The 19524-nt window shown below is 42.5% G+C and overlaps 1 protein-coding gene across 5 annotated transcripts in view; it reads left to right on the top strand.

The window, feature by feature from the left end:
- The window catches only part of COL11A1 (collagen type XI alpha 1 chain), a 257732-nt gene that overhangs the window by 188025 nt on the left and 50183 nt on the right, over positions 1 to 19524 (top strand). For all 5 annotated transcript variants that reach the window (XM_063940097.1, XM_063940094.1, XM_063940098.1 and 2 more), the window contains 5 exons: positions 1574 to 1681; positions 5239 to 5346; positions 9699 to 9752; positions 10777 to 10830; positions 13674 to 13781. In XM_063940097.1, the coding sequence (XP_063796167.1) occupies positions 1574 to 1681; positions 5239 to 5346; positions 9699 to 9752; positions 10777 to 10830; positions 13674 to 13781 (432 nt within the window). The remainder of the gene's footprint in view (positions 1 to 1573; positions 1682 to 5238; positions 5347 to 9698; positions 9753 to 10776; positions 10831 to 13673; positions 13782 to 19524) is intronic.

Here is a 19524-nt window from a genome sequence, read left to right as displayed (position 1 = left end):
ATGGGTCTCAAATTGAGATCTATTAAGGTTCAAATTTCGGCCCTGTCAATATTCTTCCAAAAAGAATTGGCCTCAGTTCCTGAGGTACAGACTTTTGTTAAAGGAGTACTGCATATACAGCCTCCTGTGGTGCCTCCGGTGGCACCGTGGGATCTAAATGTAGTTTTAGATTTCCTCAAATCCCATTGGTTTGAACCATTGAAAAAGGTGGATTTTAAATATCTCACATGGAAAGTGACTATGTTACTGGCCCTGGCTTCCGCCAGGAGAGTATCTGAATTGGCGGCTTTATCTTATAAAAGCCCTTATCTAATCTTCCATTCGGATAGGGCAGAACTGAGGACTCGTCCGCATTTTCTCCCTAAGGTGGTATCAGCGTTTCACCTGAACCAACCTATTGTGGTGCCTGCGGCCACTGGCGACTTGGAGGACTCCAAGTTGTTGGACGTTGTCAGAGCCTTAAAAATATACATTTCAAGGACGGCTGAAGTCAGAAAATCTGACTCGCTGTTGATACTATATGCACCCAACAAGTTGGGTGCCCCTGCTTCTAAGCAGACGATTGCTCGTTGGATTTGTAACACAATTCAACTTGCTCATTCTGTGGCAGGCCTGCCACAGCCTAAATCTGTTAAGGCCCATTCCACAAGGAAGGTGGGCTCATCTTGGGCGGCTGCCCGAGGGGTCTCGGCATTACAATTCTGTCGAGCAGCTACGTGGTCGGGGGAAAACACGTTTGTAAAATTCTACAAATTTGATACCCTGGCAAAAGAGGACTTGGAATTCTCTCATTCGGTGCTGCAGAGTCATCCGCACTCTCCCGCCCGTTTGGGAGCTTTGGTATAATCCCCATGGTCCTTTCAGGAACCCCAGCATCCACTTAGGACGATAGAGAAAATAAGAATTTACTTACCGATAATTCTATTTCTCGGAGTCCGTAGTGGATGCTGGGCGCCCATCCCAAGTGCGGATTATCTGCAATACTGTACATAGTTATTGTTAACAAATTCGGGTTATATTGTTAAGGAGCCATCTTTAAGAGGCTCTTTCTGTTATCATACTGTTAACTGGGTTTAGATCACAAGTTGTACGGTGTGATTGGTGTGGCTGGTATGAGTCTTACCCGGGATTCAAATTGCCTCCCTTATTGTGTACGCTCGTCCGGGCACAGTACCTAACTGGAGTCTGGAGGAGGGTCATAGGGGGAGGAGCCAGTGCACACCACCTGATCTGGTAAAAGCTTTACTTTTTTGTGCCCTGTCTCCTGCGGAGCCGCTATTCCCCATGGTCCTTTCAGGAACCCCAGCATCCACTACGGACTCCGAGAAATAGAATTATCGGTAAGTAAATTCTTATTTATCCCATATACAGTATATACTAGTTCTATAGGGAGGCTTAAAATAGGAGTTCATAGTCTGCTGCTAGGAATATTACTGGAGAAATATGTCACAACTCATTGAATTTACAATCACACTGTACAGTGAGGGAAGAACGTCCAAATATCTTACAATGTTCATAAAACACATATCATTTGTTCCTGACAATTAAGTGAGTCTTGTTCTCTGTTCTGTAGGGCTCTGCTGGAGAAAGAGGAGCAGCAGGCACAGCTGGGCCAATTGGTCTTCCTGGAAGACCTGGTCCTCAAGGCCCACCAGGACCAGCAGGAGAGAAAGGAGCACCAGTGAGTATGCACTGTATTGGGATGTCAATATGTGTTGTCAACGTGTACTGACTCATCTGTAGGAAATATACAATCCAGAAGGAAACGTAAGGGTGCGCAGTATAAGGAGCAATGTTGATGCATCAGAATTATCTGCGATGTGCACAGCCGCTACACATCACAGAAAATTGACTCATTCAGTGGAGTAAAGTAAAACTGAATAAATAAAGTTTCGGGGTTTTTTTATTCCATAATAATGATAATCTGATAATCACCACTGTACTATTTTACTTTTTACTCCATATGTTCTTTATGCCACTTTCGTAACCCTCACGTGGATTATACTTTAATTCCAGGGGCGTCAGAACATTTTTAGTTTGGTGTGGAAAATATTATTTTGGTGCCCCTAAATCGCTGAAAGTTGCTGAGTAATCTGCTACATCACCAATCTGATGCAGGGGTTAAACAGTAGTAATGCAGGGATCTTACCAGCTGGAGCTATAGAGTGGCAGACTGGAGAGTGCAGGGTTTGATGGGCATTGTAGTGAACCTGGTGCTGAAATTGAATGCACCATCAGGCTCCAAACTCACTGTGAGAGCAGTGGGTGGCAGGGTTGTAACTCCTAGAGGCAATGGAGACACCTGCCTCTGGGCTTCAAGCCCTTAAGGGGCACCTGAATGTAGAGCAGCATCTGTGTGGTTCACAGTGGGATACAAGTGTGACCGCTGCTGCAATGGAGGGCTGCAGCTCACCTGCTACTTCTGCTGTAGAGTTAATCGGCTCTGTCCCAGTAGCCCTGCTAACACCTGCAATAAGGGACAGGACAGCTCCCGTCTGGTACCGCTCAACCTGTCCTGCAGCAAGAAACGGTGCACCAATCACTGCTGCTGGACCGCGAGATGGGACCCACCATTGAACGCTGATTCTGCATGCTGCAGTTGACTTAATCTTGTGAGTCTGACCCTGACCCACCAGCTGTTGTCACACAGTGTAGCTGGAGCCATGCCAATTCACTGCAGGCTCCGGTCCCTGTAGACAGTGCTAACTACTGTATATAATAGAGAGCGCTATTTTTTTAAGGGGGGCACCAAACTCAAACTTGCCTCCGGGTGACTGGGATGAACTTACGCCCCTGGTTGGTGGTAAAGCATTGGTAGATAGCCATGGTTGTAGCAGGGTCCAGGAGCCCAGTTTGCATCTGTGGCTAATTGTTGCCAGAGGAGAGAGACACACAGCGTGGCTGTGCATGCACAGTATCACCTGTTACAGGACAGACCTGCTGTGAGAGACACAGCGTGTTCTAGTGCCCTCCAGCTCTGTACTATGTGATGGATGGAGGCAGTGTAGAGGACTGCTCTCCCAGCAGCATTAACTGGCACCTCTGAAATGTTTGGGAGGCATGAGCTGCCTCCTTGCTCCCCCGGTTCCGGTGTCTATGGTAAATACAAACTGATGTATGAACGGGCAACTGCTGAAGCATGTATATACATTAGTTTGTGCTGAGCAGTTAAATATACATCTACAGTAGACAATATTTTACACTGCATGACCTAAATAAATGTTTACAGATTATTAAGAGTTGAACGGTATGTCTGGTAACACAGAAGCCAATTGCCTTTGCTCATAGATTTGTCCTTCATGATGATGTCTCTGTAAATCCCAGCTCTTGAGGACCTTTGTTTTGTTTTGTTTTGTTTTTTTAGCTTGAGACTTGCAGTTATTAGGTTATGCAATCCAAACAAGTCTAGAAGGAGCTTAAGAAGCCTGCAGGCAGAAAAACTGCACAATTGTTATTCAAACAGAACGTCAGTAGGTGACACACAATTTGTTATAGCAATTGCACCTCCTGAGAGCTCAAACATTATTGTACCCTCTGGCTTGCAATAAGGTTATAGAACTAAGAAAAGTGTTGTATTAATTAGTTGGTTGAATGTAATGTCTGCGAGATCTGGGATGCAGTGTATTAGCATAGACAGTAGCCAGCACTACAAATGCACAACAGAATTAATTGCAAATATCACTGGTGTAAATAGCACAGTGATTATGAATATACACATAGATAAATAATATGTTACATTTCTGTAATCAATACAATAATATAAAATGCATGAAATCTAAATATTGGTAACGTGTGGCAGGAAAAAAGTAAGACATTATTGTGGAAGATCATCCCCACCCCGCACCACTTGCGCCAGCCAGAAGCTATTCAATTGTTTCTGTCAACGACGTGCTAACATAATTTCTGCTCACAGCCTCCGGAGGTGAGGAGCAGAAATGTCCGAGCAGCCTCCCATTTGGGCAATAACACAGCACTTTTCACATCGTGCTTTAGTCAGGTTTATCCTTTTTTTTCGTGGCTAATACAGGTGCTTCTGGTCATGATCATGATCATGAGCAACAACAATGGGTGCCCAAACAATTGTATACCGCCCTGTCTAAAGTGACAGGTGATATGCAACTATGGGCACCCCTTAAACTATTGAATCTCCCCTCTGAGTGAAGGGGGTTGGTGTGATGTTTAATAGTGTCATGATTGGAAGTCCACACTGCAATACTGTAATACCCAAGGCTGGTGGTGGGAAGTGACTGACATATGATTCCATACATGAAACACTGACCTGTTCTGCATCTGTCTGGATTTACTTAATGGTATGTTGACAAATCCATTCTACCTTTGCCATTTCCTTGCATCAGTATGTAGTGTGTGACAGATAATGATAGGGCTTTATGAAAATGGATGGTATACTGATTATTCTGACTACTATTTTGATTTATCATAATGATGGATGTGTCCTGGTGACAGGAAAATGAGAGCATTCTTTACAGCCACTAATGTACTACACTGAGCTGAGCTCCAAGTAAATCATTGCACACCCACAGAGAATAATTTATTTGCTCAGGGATAAAGTAAATACACAGTAAATATTATGTTTGTGAGGTTTCTGGTGACTCGTATCAAACTCTGGGAAATGGCAGCTTGTCCATTCTCTATACACATATTATCTTTATAGATTAACAAATACCATTACTGGTCCTGCATACTCCGGAGTACCCAAAGATGAAAACCACTAAAAAAAAAATGTAAAGAAAAAAACAACTAAATATGTGTATATATACTTGAATGAATTTTTATTCAAACAAGAAATACGTCTGTCCTTTGTCAATCTTACATGCAAGTGTTACAGAGTTCCACAATAGCCAAGGCAAGCCATGAATAGGCATTGAGCTGAAGTAGCGTACACAGAAAGAACTGCGGCATGCGGCAATATTAACAATTATATATGCAAGCTCACATTGAGAAGCATACATTCTGCATATGTGCAGGTTGTATGTTTTTATGTTCTTTATGGCCTGTGTTGTTTGCATCCTTTTCTCCTTATCAATCATTCATTATTTTTAAATAAGATTTAATAGTCAAGGTATTATTTTGTTGTGCAATTTTACCGTGCACTTTTACCATGGTCATTAGTTACAGGTAAACCTTTGAGGGTCAGTGATCATCTTTTTTTGTAATTCAGTGAAGTTTTATGTTGGATATCGATCAACTTATGTCACATTGATTTCCAACCAATTTTAGGGAGAGAAAGGACCTCAGGGACCAGCTGGACGAGATGGAATACAAGGACCTGTAGGACTTCCGGGACCTGCTGGACCTCAAGGACCACCTGGTGAAGATGGTGACAAGGTAATGGCATTGGGCAGACATTTTAAGCAGGTATCAACTAACATGAACCTAATCAGATATTGTTTGAGAAACACCTAACATTGTATTAGTCAAGTAATTTTTTTAGTATTACTTATACTCATTTCCATTTAATGCTTTGTATTTGTTCTAGATGTGTTTACTAATATTAGTTATTAAATTTTTCTTGCTGATAACTTCTCACTAATGTAATTGACATATTATGGAAATAAGTATAAGCACAGTAGATTATCCTTTCTCTTATTTCCATAAATGTAATTCCCTTTTTTCCTTGGTTTGTTTCTTCAGATTATGACTGATAATTATGCAAGTCTCCTATAGTGTCATACAGGGACGTAACTTCTACTTTGTGGGCCCCATGGCAAAATCTTGGAAGGGCCCACCCCCTCTGACCCCACAGCCTTTGTCACTACAGTACCCCTTAGGGGCAGAAGAGAGTAGAGTGAGAGAGAAAGTGGGTGCCACTGCCAGGGGAGAGAGAGAAGAGTGAGTTAGAGAGGAAAGAGAGACAGAGAGAGAGAGGGTTTTCATGGAAAAAGGAAATGTGAGAAAGGGAGAGACACAGTGTCAGGGAGAGAGAAAAAGAGAGAAGTGAGAGATAGTGTTAGAGAGAGAGAGGGAGAAGGAGCGAGCAGGAGAGACACTACTTGACTACAGCACAGGAGACGGGGGTGGAGACATAGACAGACGGATTGTGGGGAGGGGAATGAACTAAAGGGGGCAGAACATCATATTGGGGCACAGACAGACATTGGCGGCATTGATGGACAGATAGAGCACAATATTGGAGAATGGACGGACGGGAGGGGGTATGCATAGGCATACAGATTAACAGACAGAGCACCATATGGGGTTATAGACGGACAGACAGGAGGAGATATACACAGAGAAACTGATGGATAAAGCACCATATGGTTTATAGATGGACGGATGGGAGGGAGCATAGACGGACGAACGGACAGAACACCATAAGGGGGCATAGACGGAAATGTGGATGGGAGGGTGCATAGATGGACGGACGGGTGAGAGGGGGCATAAACGGACGGATGAGAGAGGGCATAGACAGACAGACATGGCCAGACTCTCTAACTATACAAAGTGCAGGGGATGCAGCTGGTATGGGGCTTGGTAGCTTAGGGGGCCCCATATGCAATCCCACTGCACCCTCTAAAATTTATTATTATTTAATATTATTTTTTTCAATTTTTTTTATTAGTTTTACTTACTGCTGTCGGGGCCCGACATGTACTTACTGGTAGGAAAGACGGAGGTGAAGACGCTTGTTCTAGAGAAACTGGAAGCGTGGCTGCGCCTGCAGTAGATGCGCTGGCGGTGCACAGCTGACGTATGTGTCACTGTATAAGCACAATAAGTGCGCGTCCGTCAGCCATGCTCCTCCGGTGCCGCTACTGCAGACGCAGACACGCTTCTGTATTCTGTAGAACAAGCTGTTCCGCCTCCCTACCAGTAAGTACACTGTCGGGCCCCAAACTCAGCATGGCAACAGTAATTTAAAAAAAAAATTAAGAAAATAAATGTTTTAGAGGGTGCAGTGGGATTGCCTTTAGCCCCCCCCACCCCCCCCCCCCCAAGCCACCAAGCCCCATAGCAGCAGCATCCCCTGCACCCTTTAGTTACACCACTGGTGTCATGTGACTACCATGGCATCCACAGTTAAGGTGTGTACACACAGTGAGATCTTTGCTATGTTCGATTTTGACTGTGCGATTTCCCTTGAACTCCCCCGGAGCCCAGATAGCACAGATTGTACAGATTTTGACTATCTGTGCTTGAGATTTTATCTATGTACGATTTTGACTAAGTGCCAATTTTGACTATACTTTGTACCAGATAATACACTAGATAGTCAAGATTGACTTGCCTGCACAGTCTATCTAGCCTTACGATACCGACCCCATGGGAGCGCGCATCGGGATCGAGTCTGTGTCGCAAGCTGCCTAACACCTTGAGATATGCACTAACTTTTCATAAGATTTTGACTATATAGTCAAAAATCTTACAGATTAATCTCACCGTGTGTGCACACCTTTACATAGCACATGATGTAGAATGCACAAAGGCTTTAGAATGTGACCTTAAGGCTCTGTATTCTCTGTAAAATTCTCCTCATGCCATCACATAACATGCTATGAGTTTGCTAGCCTGTATCTGTAGTGGACCGACTGTGGGGCGTATTCATTTAGTGCCGGTTCTTTCGTCCAGACGAAAAACGACACTTTTTGGCTCTTTATAGGTCGAATTTACATTCAACCTATTAAACGCCTGTGCCGTTTTTTCGACTGGAGGAAAAAACCGTCACAGAGGAAAACTACGTGGATTGGCGAATTTGTCACCGATCCATGTGTTTTGGCGAATTTGCGGGTGTTTTCGCCCATTTTTGGGTCCATTTTCGCCCATGCCGATTCGTCCACAAAAAAAAACCCAGCAAAAAGTGACTCCAAAATGGGCGAAAACATCCACAATTGAATACACTAATGTCGAATTAGTGCCATTTTTTCGACTAGCCAAAGAAAATGGCACTAAATGAATACGCCCCTGTGTCTATATCCTGCAGCCATAATTGTTTTCCCTCCAGAGAAAAATCTAATAGTGTGTAGGTAGCTTAAGATGTATGGTTAAAAGGTACTCAACTTGCTATTAAAAAAACAACAACAGCATCTGCTATTACTGTTTTAATTAATATAGGTACTTTGCTCTTATTGATTCTTTTGACAACTGATTGAAAATGTAATTGAAAAATGAATCAGGTTTAACACACAGCATCTAAATAGAATGTTATAATGTATGAGGATTAAAAACTAACCAACACGAAAACTGCAAAAATATTTTTACCTAATTTGATATGCAATAAATATGTTTGTTGTTTGAGATAGTGACTTTTCTCTGTTATCAATTCCAGTAATATTACTACATGCTTCTATATTAACTGCTAGTTACAAATTCTCAAACTGTCATTATGTGGGATCAGGGCCCACGACAGGGAGGGGGGGGGGGGGGTCGAAGGGGACACCTGTACAGGGCCCCGAGGTTCAGGGGGCCCCAAGGATCAAGTGCACAAAAACAGGGCCACTGTGCCTAATAATGCTAAGTAAACTGTACTCCCAGCTGCCCTCATATTAAGTTTAAAAAAAAACATTTACAGGCCGCACAATTGCCTCCCACCTCCTGTCACACCTCCCGTAGCTTGGTGGCTGGGGGGTCCAGCCCACCAGTGTGCTACCACCCATAAAGTGATAAAGCCAGAAGACAGTAGGTGTGACTAATGAGATGTTGTTAAGCAGCTCTTGGTTTCTGTGAGTTATTTAAGCTTTGAGTACCGCATCTTCATGTTATATATATATATATATATATATATATATCTATATATATATATGTCATACACATACACACGTATGTATGTGTGTTTTTATATATATATATATATATATATATATATATATATATATATATATATATAGTTTTAAAATCCACCTATTGTTTTTAAAAGGGGAGGGGGGTTGCGGGGGCCCCAGAGATATTACTGTACTGGGCCCCGATATTTCTGTTGCCGGCCCTGTGTTGGATGTAACATAGAAACAGAGAATTTGTCGGCAGATAAGAACCACTTGGCCCATCTAGTCTGCTTAGAGGTCAGAATAAAATCAAAGACATGAAGTTTAGGATAGAAAGAAATGTATGTAATATTGCCTTAAAACAAAACTGATTACCTAGTATCTAAGAGGGTAGATACTAGTAACACAAATGTTGCAAAAGAAGATAAATACAAAATATTAGGAAGTAGTTTAGAAACATAGAATGACATCAGTCACTGCTATACCGTACACAAGTGAGTGACACCAGAATCCCGACACCAATTGAGAGAGCAGCGCTGGAAGACATAAACAATAGCTGCTGTACTAGCAAAACAATAACGTATGGGAATCATTTTTAGCATAGTATATGAACATATATAATGCTACTGCCTTTTTATCAGATCAGTTAAACTGGGATATCTGCTTTTAATATTATTAATGTATCCTGGTTACTCTTTTCTCCTGAAACTGACTGTCATATACCCAGTCAGTCTCTTATTAGTAATCTATGGCTGCCTTACTGATTCCCCTCTTCTTCCACTTACTGATCATCTATTTAAGCCTCTTGGAGAGTTTGCTGCAAATCCCAGGGAGTACCACGCTAATCAATGCTGGGATTAAGCTGTCAGAATATGAAGAGCGATCAATACACACAATGCCAGCTCCGTCCCAACAATGTGACATTCGCACAAGCTACTGGGAAATCCCTTGAATCATTCATATTTCTTTTGTTTTTTTCAGGGTGAAATAGGAGAGCCTGGTCAGAAAGGAGGAAAAGCAGATAAAGGAGAACAGGTGAGTGAGCAAAGCTGCCTTATAGATCAAAGATGAAAGGCTAACACACACAACTGGATTACATTCTTTATCCTTTAGGCCATTCATAAACCCCCCCAAATGTCATGGTTTCAATGACCAGGAAAGCCTGCACAATTCACACCTGTATAGGTACTGTATAAAACAATTAGATGACATAATAAAACAGTACAATGGGGGTCATTCCGAGTTGATCGCTAGTTAAAATTTTTTGCATTGCAGCGATTAAGTGAAAAAGCGGCACTTCTGCGCATGCGTATGCGTCGCAGTGCGCACACGCGACGTACTTTTACAACAGGCAAAGTATTTTTACACAAGGTCTAGCGAAGCTTTTCAGTCGCAATGGCAGCCGCAGAGTGATCGACAGGAAAGGGGCGTTTCTGGGTGGCAACTGACCGTTTTCAGGGAGTGCTCGAAAAAACGCAGGCGTGTCAGGAAAAACGCAGGCGTGGCTGGGCGACCGCAGGGCGTGTTTGTGACGTCAAATCCGGAATTGAACAGTCTGAAGTGATCGCAAGCGCTGAGTAGATCTGGAGCTACTCTGAAACTGCACAATTTTTTTTTGTAGCTGCTCTGCGATCCTTTCGTTCGCACTTCTGCTAAGCTAAAATACACTCCCAGAGGGTGGCGGCTTAGCGTTTGTACGACTGCTAAAAACTGCTAGCGAGCAATCAAATCGGAATGACCCCCTTTGAACAAGAAATAATGTAAAAAGAAAAATATGGAAAAAGTTGAAAAAGGTGCAGTTGTCCCCTGGAAGGTCTGCCTTTTTACACACTGTCTGTTCACTTTGAATAACACTAGCCACGTAAAAATAGACTTTAGTTAATGTTACAGGTTAAATTGCTTTATAACTTTTTTATCCACATGGATTTGCATGCTCAATAAAGTACATTTGTAGAGCCTTCTGGGTAATATCTTGATTTACAGACCACTAAAACTGAGAAATGAACATATAATGTATAAGTAAAATGTCTCTAATAACACATTCTTCTTTTGTTTCCAGGGTCCCCCAGGACCAGCTGGTCTGCAAGGACCAGTTGGAGCTCCAGGTCCAGCTGTAAGTGATTTAATAATTACATTTTAGAATGTGTGGAAAATGTGATAGCATATAACTACTACAGGCTGTACTCTAAGTCCATATTCACCACAGGGCCAGAGTGTCACTACATGCACGGAGGATGTGAATTTATATTTAGCCGTAAATGAAATAAAAGAGAATTGTTGATAGCTGTTGAAAGATGACATTGAAACAATACTTTCATTGTGAAGGTTACAGAACAATAAAATTGGCACAGTGTACATACTGAGGAAAGAATACCTTTAGGAGTTTGAGAACTGAGAATGTGTCGTTTCTGAAGAAGCAAGCATTTGGTTATCACTGGCCATTTTTGATGGGCTATAAAGTAGTATTTAATGTTCTATGGGATTGATGGCCATGTTTTTTCACCGCTTCACTTATTTGGATTTAATACTTATCAGGTCTGCTGTTTGTTGTTTTACGTTAGAGACCAAGAGGTCTGTTTGTTAACAAGTGGCAACAACAATGCTTTGATAAAAAAAAAAAAGAGAAACAATGTTAAAAAACAAACAAATATATTATCAAAGTGATTTATCTAAAAAATCTCACACAGCCGTCTTTGCTATACTGGCCCTAAGCAGTATGGGTTAAAGTGGCTCTTTGCTGGGTCAGTCCTTGCTGGTTTGTGCATGTAATGGAACTTTAAGCCCAGGCTTGGCTTTCAGCTCCGTATAATAATAAAAAAAAAAAAAAAAAAAGATTAAAATGGAGAAATAATAACATCTTAATGTATAGTGTGATTTCACTATTTAGGCTTTTGTTTCCTTCGAAATATATTAGCGGTTACTCATTGCAGAAAACATTTACGCTGAGTACACATTAGGCGATATATCGGCCATTCGAATGAACGGCCGATATATCACGGGTGTGTCGGTGGATGTGTACACCTGCTATGTCTGTGAACAATCTTGTTCACTGATATACAGCATTGGTTGTGCAGCACAGCTGATGGCCAATACTGCCCCTTTCACACCGCAAAAATAACCCAGTATTGACCCGGTATATTGCCAGGTCAACACGGGTCGCTGTGCAGTGTGAAAGGGGCCATGGTCGAATTCCTGGGTCGCCTGATCCGGTAATTCAACCCGGGAATAAAGCAGTGTTATTCCCAGGTTAAATACCGGATCAGGTGCAGTGTGAACGGATTGCCGGGTCGATATGACCTGGGACCTATTCACTGCATAGAGAGATGCGGCGCAGAGATGATCTCCCAGTGCCACCTTCATGTGAAACCCTACTGGTACTGTGGTACACTTACTTGGGGTTTCTGAATATAGTGTCTCACCGCTTTGCGGTTGCTCTCTTCTGTTCCGGCTACACCGTGGGTATGACATCCATGAACAGCAGGGTCCCCAAATACACGGGTGCTTAGCACAAAGTACATGATGGAGGGAATACACATGGACAACAGGTGCAGTGAAAGAAAGAAATGTTGGATAAACAGTCGTTTCCACTCCAAACGAACACCTCCAGCACAGTCTTACGCATATAACACAGCAGTGAAGACAGCACATACCCGATGTTGCTGAGTGCAGTAGTTCTACAGTTTGTTAATCCAATAATGACACCATACGACATACAGGGCACTCCAGATCCGAAGTTAACCACACTCTTCTCAATCCTCGTAGGAGACTTCTAACGTACAGAAACATCCCAATACACAGGGACCCTCTCTCCTTCCGTCACCCCACATACACCTTCTTCAGGCACGCTAACGTCCTCTATATTCAAGGACTCTGCCACTAATACATATCCCACTATCCGGGGACCTTTCACCTGACACGCTGACAACCTTCACCTTATGCAGGCCTTAAACCCTTCACTTCTGGGCTGTTCCACTTAAGTATACGGTTACACAGGATTCCCCTCTAGCCTCGCTGCCACTTTGCAATGACCCCTCCCTTACTATGGGGTACTTCTCCAGGGGCTATCAACCAGGGATCCAGTGTTACACATCACATAGACACTAACCCTCTCACGCATGGGCGGTCTCTTTGCAGGAGATCTCTCATCTTCCACTGTGGCACTCACTGGTCTGCTGCAGGGTCACACTGTACAGGAGCACTCTCCACTGCACACTTCTTACTGCAGGCACGTAACAGACAGAAGCACTCCCCCTCTTGTCCTCTGCTAAAGGGTCCAATGCCGGGTCCCACCCGGGAAGGACCTGTTTCCAATTCCCGGGTGGGACTCGGCATTGTGATGTGAAAGGGGTATAAATCTGGCTGACTGACACATCGAATGACCAATCGATATGTCTGTATACTTACCTGAATTAGCTCATCAAGTCATGTTGGCGTGTACCCAGTCTAAGTCTACTGGACATCTTTGCAATTGCAGTGTAGCATTATACTGTAGTTAAACAGCTGTTATTTTAAATGAGTATAGTTGATGTATTCTTGCATTACCTTGCTGGTACTATTTTGACAGCACAACTTTTGACTACTCTTCTCTACTAAGATAATGAAGCATCCACTCACCCAAGTTCGCTTCCAGATCTTGGCCACGTTAAATATTACAGTGATAACCTGGGAGGCTAGTGAGAAAGTGGTGACTGATCTTGTACTATGGCTTTTTGCATGCTAAAAGTTATAATGCTTATATGGTTAAAGTGAATTAAGTAGTATTTGAACCGCGTCAGGATCCGGCACTGGCTTTCTCCTGTCTTTATTGTCATTGACATAGTGACTATAGACTTCATACTGATGTGCGTAGATGTGTAAGGGAACTAAATAAGATATGCTCAAATCAAAGTGGAGAGTATTGTCATGTGACCATCAACAGTGACCTTATCCCTGTATCCTCCCTTTCTCATTTTTCAGGGATCAGATGGAGAACCAGGTCCAAGAGGTCAGCAGGGAATGTTTGGGCAGAAAGGAGATGAAGGCGCTCGTGGTTTCCCAGGTCCACCTGGTCCAATTGGTCTCCAAGTAAGTAGACCTTGGCATAGATGATGTGAAGTAACTCAGTGGAGGAATTTGCGTCTTGGACATCATGACATTATCACAATAATTCATAAGGCATCGCCTCAGGCAAAACTTTGCCTGGGAACTTACAGTACATGAGACATTCAACATTTTGTGGTCAGGATACATTCCTCATGTTAGTCTGACCAGCCCTGCAAAGCTACAGTAGTTGGGGCTCTGTACACAGGGTTCCAGAGAGAGACAGAGTTCTTAAGAAAAAAGTGAAAAACAAAATAGTAAAATGGCAGCACAAAGAGCAATTGTACAGAGAAGGCTATTTATTAAACATTAAGTACTTGTATATCACACAATGGGCCTAATTCAGAGTTGATCACAGCAGAAAATGTGTTAGCAGTTGGGCAAAACCATGTGCACTGCAGGGGGGCAGATGTAACATGTGCAGAGAGAGTTAGATTTGGGTGGGGTGTGTTCAAACTGAAATCTAAATTGCAGTGTAAAAATAAAGCAGCCAGTATTTACCCTGGACAGAAACAAATAACCCACCCAAATCTAACTCTCTCTGCACATGTTATATCTGCCACACCTGCAGTGCACATTGGCCCTCATTCCGAGTTGATCGCACGTAGCAACTTTTTGCTGCTCATACGATCAACTTGACGCCGCCTATTCGGGGATTGTATTTTAGCATAGCAGGGCTGCGATCGCTTGTGCAGTCCTGCTATGTTAAAAAAGTTTCCTGCAAAGCAAGACCAGGGTAAGAGTTACTTACCCTGTGCGACGGATCCAGCGACAAAGGTCCCGGGATTGACGTTAGACATCCACCCTCCAAATGCCTGGATCCACCTGCGTTCGCCTCACCATGCCTTGAAAACGGTCAGTTGACGCCCCGGACCTCCAGTCTGTCAGTCTTGATGCGATCGCCGTTGCGATCACTTTCTACGCTAGGTGGCGTCGCTGCCCGGCGATCACCGTCGCCGGGCACACATGTGCGCATTGCGGGTGCCACGTAGTCGCAGTCCCGACCCGTTCGCATCGCAGCGAAGAACCGCTGCGTGCGAACGGTTCAGAATGACCCCCATGGTTTTTCCCAACTGCTAACAAATTTGCTGCTGGGATCAACTCTGAATTAGGCCCTATGTCCACCCTACAGTCTACAAATATTCTTCTCTAAATTATCTATGTAACTCAGATATTCAGTATAAATAAGGTTGTGCTCTTTAGATTCCTGATTAAATATACCATATTCTGTATGACGGTGGTGGGGAAGCTATAACAGTTACAGGGAAAGTAGTATACCAAGTTATTATTAATAATATAACAATTAATACTATTTACTATCATTATTAGTATTCACTATTTCTATATTTAATATATGGCCAAACCACTAGAATGAGGAGAGCCTCACTGTTTTCTCCTGCACAGCACAGCCATATGTACAGTAGCATTCTCTGGTTAGCACTGACTGACATGTAACAGTCGGCTTAGATACCAGATGATGTAATTCTATTTTTATTTAAAATGTGTTTACTGTACTTCAATGAAAAAAACTGGATGTCATCGCTCTACGTTCTTCTTTAGGCAATGTGTCCCAGCAAATCCAGAATTCAGTGTATGAACAGGAATCCGATACATATTTTGTTTCATTTGCAAGCATTTTAGACTACAAAATAGGTACAGGAGTAATTGCAGTTAGGCCCAGGTAGAGCAGCGCAGTGGGGTGTGACTGCATTACAGAAATGAGTGACAGTTTCATAAATTTAGTAAATGGCTGCAGATCATCTTGTTGGTGCTATCTGTTTACAGAATACTCTAATTTTTATGATTGTCTCATATTAGTTTCCCCCACTTCAGTATCACATTGTGGAATGTGCAGAATACAGTATGTTACCTCTATCTAAATAAATTATGTGCCCTCCTTGTACCCAGGTAATGTGTGTGTGTGTGTGTGTGTGTGTGTGTGTGTGTGTGTGTGTGTGTGTGTGTGTGTGTGTGTGTGTGTGTATATATTCTGGCACCTGATGAAGATGTTTCAGGAAAACAGGAGGTGCCACATGCCCTTAACAGATGAAATGTGTGCATGAGGAGCTGGCAAAGCCCAGATCTGTGGGCATCAGTCTGGATGAGCCTCAGTCAGCAGTCCTGGCTGACTGAATGAATGGAACATCAGCTCAGTAATCAGTGCTATGCCAGCTGGCACAGATTATGCAATTGCCGCTGTGCTCCAAGCAGAGAGTTGCTGATGTTACTGATCTGGGAGAGGGAGCATGTAGATACCTCCTCTATCCTTCCCTGATTTATCAGAGCGGTGTATACTGCACATAGACGTGCTCTATATCAAATGAACTGTATGAAACAGAGTCCTGTTACGCTGAGAGAGTAATAAACATAAATAATTCTATATAAACAAATAAAGTCAGTGCTCTGTGCATAATACAGATACACACAGTTCTCTATGTAATTCACACACAGACTTCTCAGCGTATTAACAGACACACTGCTCTGCTTCTAATATAAGTATATACAATAAATACATGGAATATATATAATGCTACATGTCATTTTCAGTGTTTTTTTTAAATTTAAGTTATGGATGTAAATTGATAGCTCTAGCAATTAGAGCAACCGTGGTGATTAGAAATATTTGCACAAAACTGGTGATTAGTAGGCAATTGAAAGTTAGGGCACTTACTGTAGGGTTTAGATCTCACAGTTATGATATTCAGTAGTATACAGTAGGTATCATTTCCTTGTACCCGTGTACTTCAGTATTTGGGGTAAATGTAATACGCGGACCTTTCAAAGCCTCCACTACTGTGGTTAGCTGCTGGATTTAAAGGGGAAATACCAAACTAGACAAGTTTTGCATTTACAGATGTGTCCTCATACAACTTGCCTCAATACGACACGTAGCGGGGGATGTCTGGCATGAGTGAGCGGACAGGTCCCATGCAACTCCGTTAGCATTGGGCGTATTTATTTGTTATGCAAATAGGATGCACAAGCAGTGCTTATGCTGCTTAAAATGATATGCAGCATGCCTATATTCTGTGTGCATATGTATCTGTATCTGCATACGAAATGCTACTTTACAGTGTTTAGGAAAACGCTGTAGCATACTATTTCATATGCAGATTCAGCCGCGGTTGCACACAGACCGCATTTTAAACAGCCTAAGCTGCTTGTGCATCCTATTGCCTTAGCGATGTGGAAAAGATGCATTTTAATGGAAAAAGTCGCATGAAAATACGCTTGGCGCTACCAAGTTACGCCACAGCATGGCATGATTAGAAGGGCTGTTTAACATACCTGGAGATTAGATGTATATGGACACATCTGTAATATTATTGCTCATTTTATAGACAAAAATCAGCGAAGACATGGTGCCTTTAAAAATCACCACTTAATAAATGTATCCCTTTGTGTCATTGCCACTAAGCACAGGAAAGGGCATGGGCTACAAAGCAAAAAGTGTGCTATTTTAAGGCAGGACGAATGCACAATATTAATAAATGTAAATACTGTGATCAAAAGATTACCATTATTAGGGTTATTGTCCTAAGATCTATCATAGCACATCCACATGGTGCAAATAAAGGGTCAATAATAAAAACTCCAATCAGATTTATACATGTAGGGAAATTTTGCTGTCCCCCCTAATAATGTCAAAACCAAAATCAATAGACTCCCCTGATCTGCCCGCTCAGTTCAGCCCACATCCTGCTTCGTTGATCCCTAAGCCCACCCAGTTCCATCTTAATGCCACCCACATGAACACCTATTGTATCTATACAGTAGGTCCACAAATCGAGACAGTCACGCCAAAATAGGATATGTTGTGCCAATGCCAGATGAACTGTGGAATCGTTTTTTGACCTAAATGTGATTTGCAAACACATCTGTGCCCTTTCTGCTTTAACATTTTAGATACTCCCAATATCTAAAAAAATGAACTAAACTATGCGTCTCACTAATAATAAGCAAATGTCAGCTGATGTCGCTATAAGCCTGTGCATACACAACCAATAAATATATTGTGTCATTGTTATGCATGTGTCACTCTTATAGTTATGTGTATGTGATAAAGATAAACTCCAGTCTGTGCATAATGCAGATGTACATTGTTGTATATAATAACGCCCCAGTAGGTGCAGTGAGAGAATGAATAATGTGCCTTTCCATATTGCCAGTAGCAGCTTCACATATCATCAGTCTGGCCCAGCAGGACATAAATTATTAACCTTGCCCGCGCTAGAACTGCTGTGTACAGTTTTCATCATCCGTTTACAGCTGCCTATATCCTGCAGCTAACATTACATTCATATTTGTTAGTGGAACTATAGCTGAAGAATTGATAGCTAAATGTTATAGAACTGTGCTGTATGCAGTTTGCATCTTCAGACTCACATGATATTGGAAGTACAGTACGTGATGCCCACCCTAGCCTTATATATGAATAGCACATTAACACACTAGGGGGGCAATTTAGTATTTCGGGATGCGCTGTCTAATATCACCGTAATCATTGGCTGCACACATATCCACCATATATGGTACCTGCAACAGTGCTATTTTCCCTGCACAGCTGTGCTGGGAGGAGGTGTATAACCAGCGATGTGGCTGGCCATGATGTAACGTTCTGGAACAGCACATTGTGGCCATTACATCTAATTGAATCGCCCTCTAGTTTTGCAAGAATTCTTAAAGGTCTAATAAACCTGAATACAAATTAGCATAAATAAAATAAGTGCTAGTGTCTTTCACAAATATATGCTTAAAGTTTAGGAGCTAATTGCTACTTATAGCTGGACCACCACATAGGTAAACATATTACTTATGTTCCCCCCAGAGCCGGCCCTAACCAATATGATGTCCTAGGCAAGATTTTGGGTGGTGCCCCCTAGCACCACCGCTAGTTCCACCTCTGACCCTGCTCTCCTTTCCCAGCACAATCACCACTTACCCATAGCAGTCCTCATTTTGGTGTTCCTACCCCCTATATTTTAAATAGGAAAAATGCGCACATTCGCCACACAGCCCAAAAATGGGTCTGTTCTTGCTGGGAAGGGGCATGGCCACACAATTGTACCCTCCAATTCAAATTACGCCACACAGTAGTCCAACTTTATTCACATTGTATCATGCAGTAGTATCCCTAATTCACGTTACACCACACAGTACTACCACTTTACCTTATATACGTTACTCCTCACAGTAGTGCTCCTTATTCACATTACGTCACACTGAATTGCCCCTTATTCACATTACACCACACCATATAGTTCTTTATTCATTAGACCTCAAAGTAGTGCCCTTTCTATACGTTATGCCACACAGTAGAGCACCTTATACTATAATGCCACACATTAGTAATGCCTTTATACACATAATACCACACAGTAATGCCCCTTACACATATAGCACACATTATTAATGCCCTTATACACATAATGTCCCTTACACATTTGCCACACATTATTAATGCATTTTTCTGCAGCGGGGTACACTGGTAAACCACAGGGAATAACATAGGGGCGTAGAGTTGGATCTTGATCCGAGGCACCAACAGGCTAAAAGCTTTGACTGTTCCCAGGATGCACTGCACCGCCTCCTCGATATAACCCCTCAGTTTTAAAATTGGTGCCTGCATAGCAGGTCACTAACAGGTGGGGGCTGCCCCTGAAGAAAAAATAGAAGAAATTGAAGAAAGCTTTTATTAGAAGACTGAGTCGCAGCACTTTTCTGTCCA

This window comes from Pseudophryne corroboree, chromosome 9 (genome assembly GCF_028390025.1).
Source record: "Pseudophryne corroboree isolate aPseCor3 chromosome 9, aPseCor3.hap2, whole genome shotgun sequence".
NCBI lineage: Eukaryota > Metazoa > Chordata > Amphibia > Anura > Myobatrachidae > Pseudophryne > Pseudophryne corroboree.
This window is presented reverse-complemented; position numbering and strand designations above follow the sequence as displayed.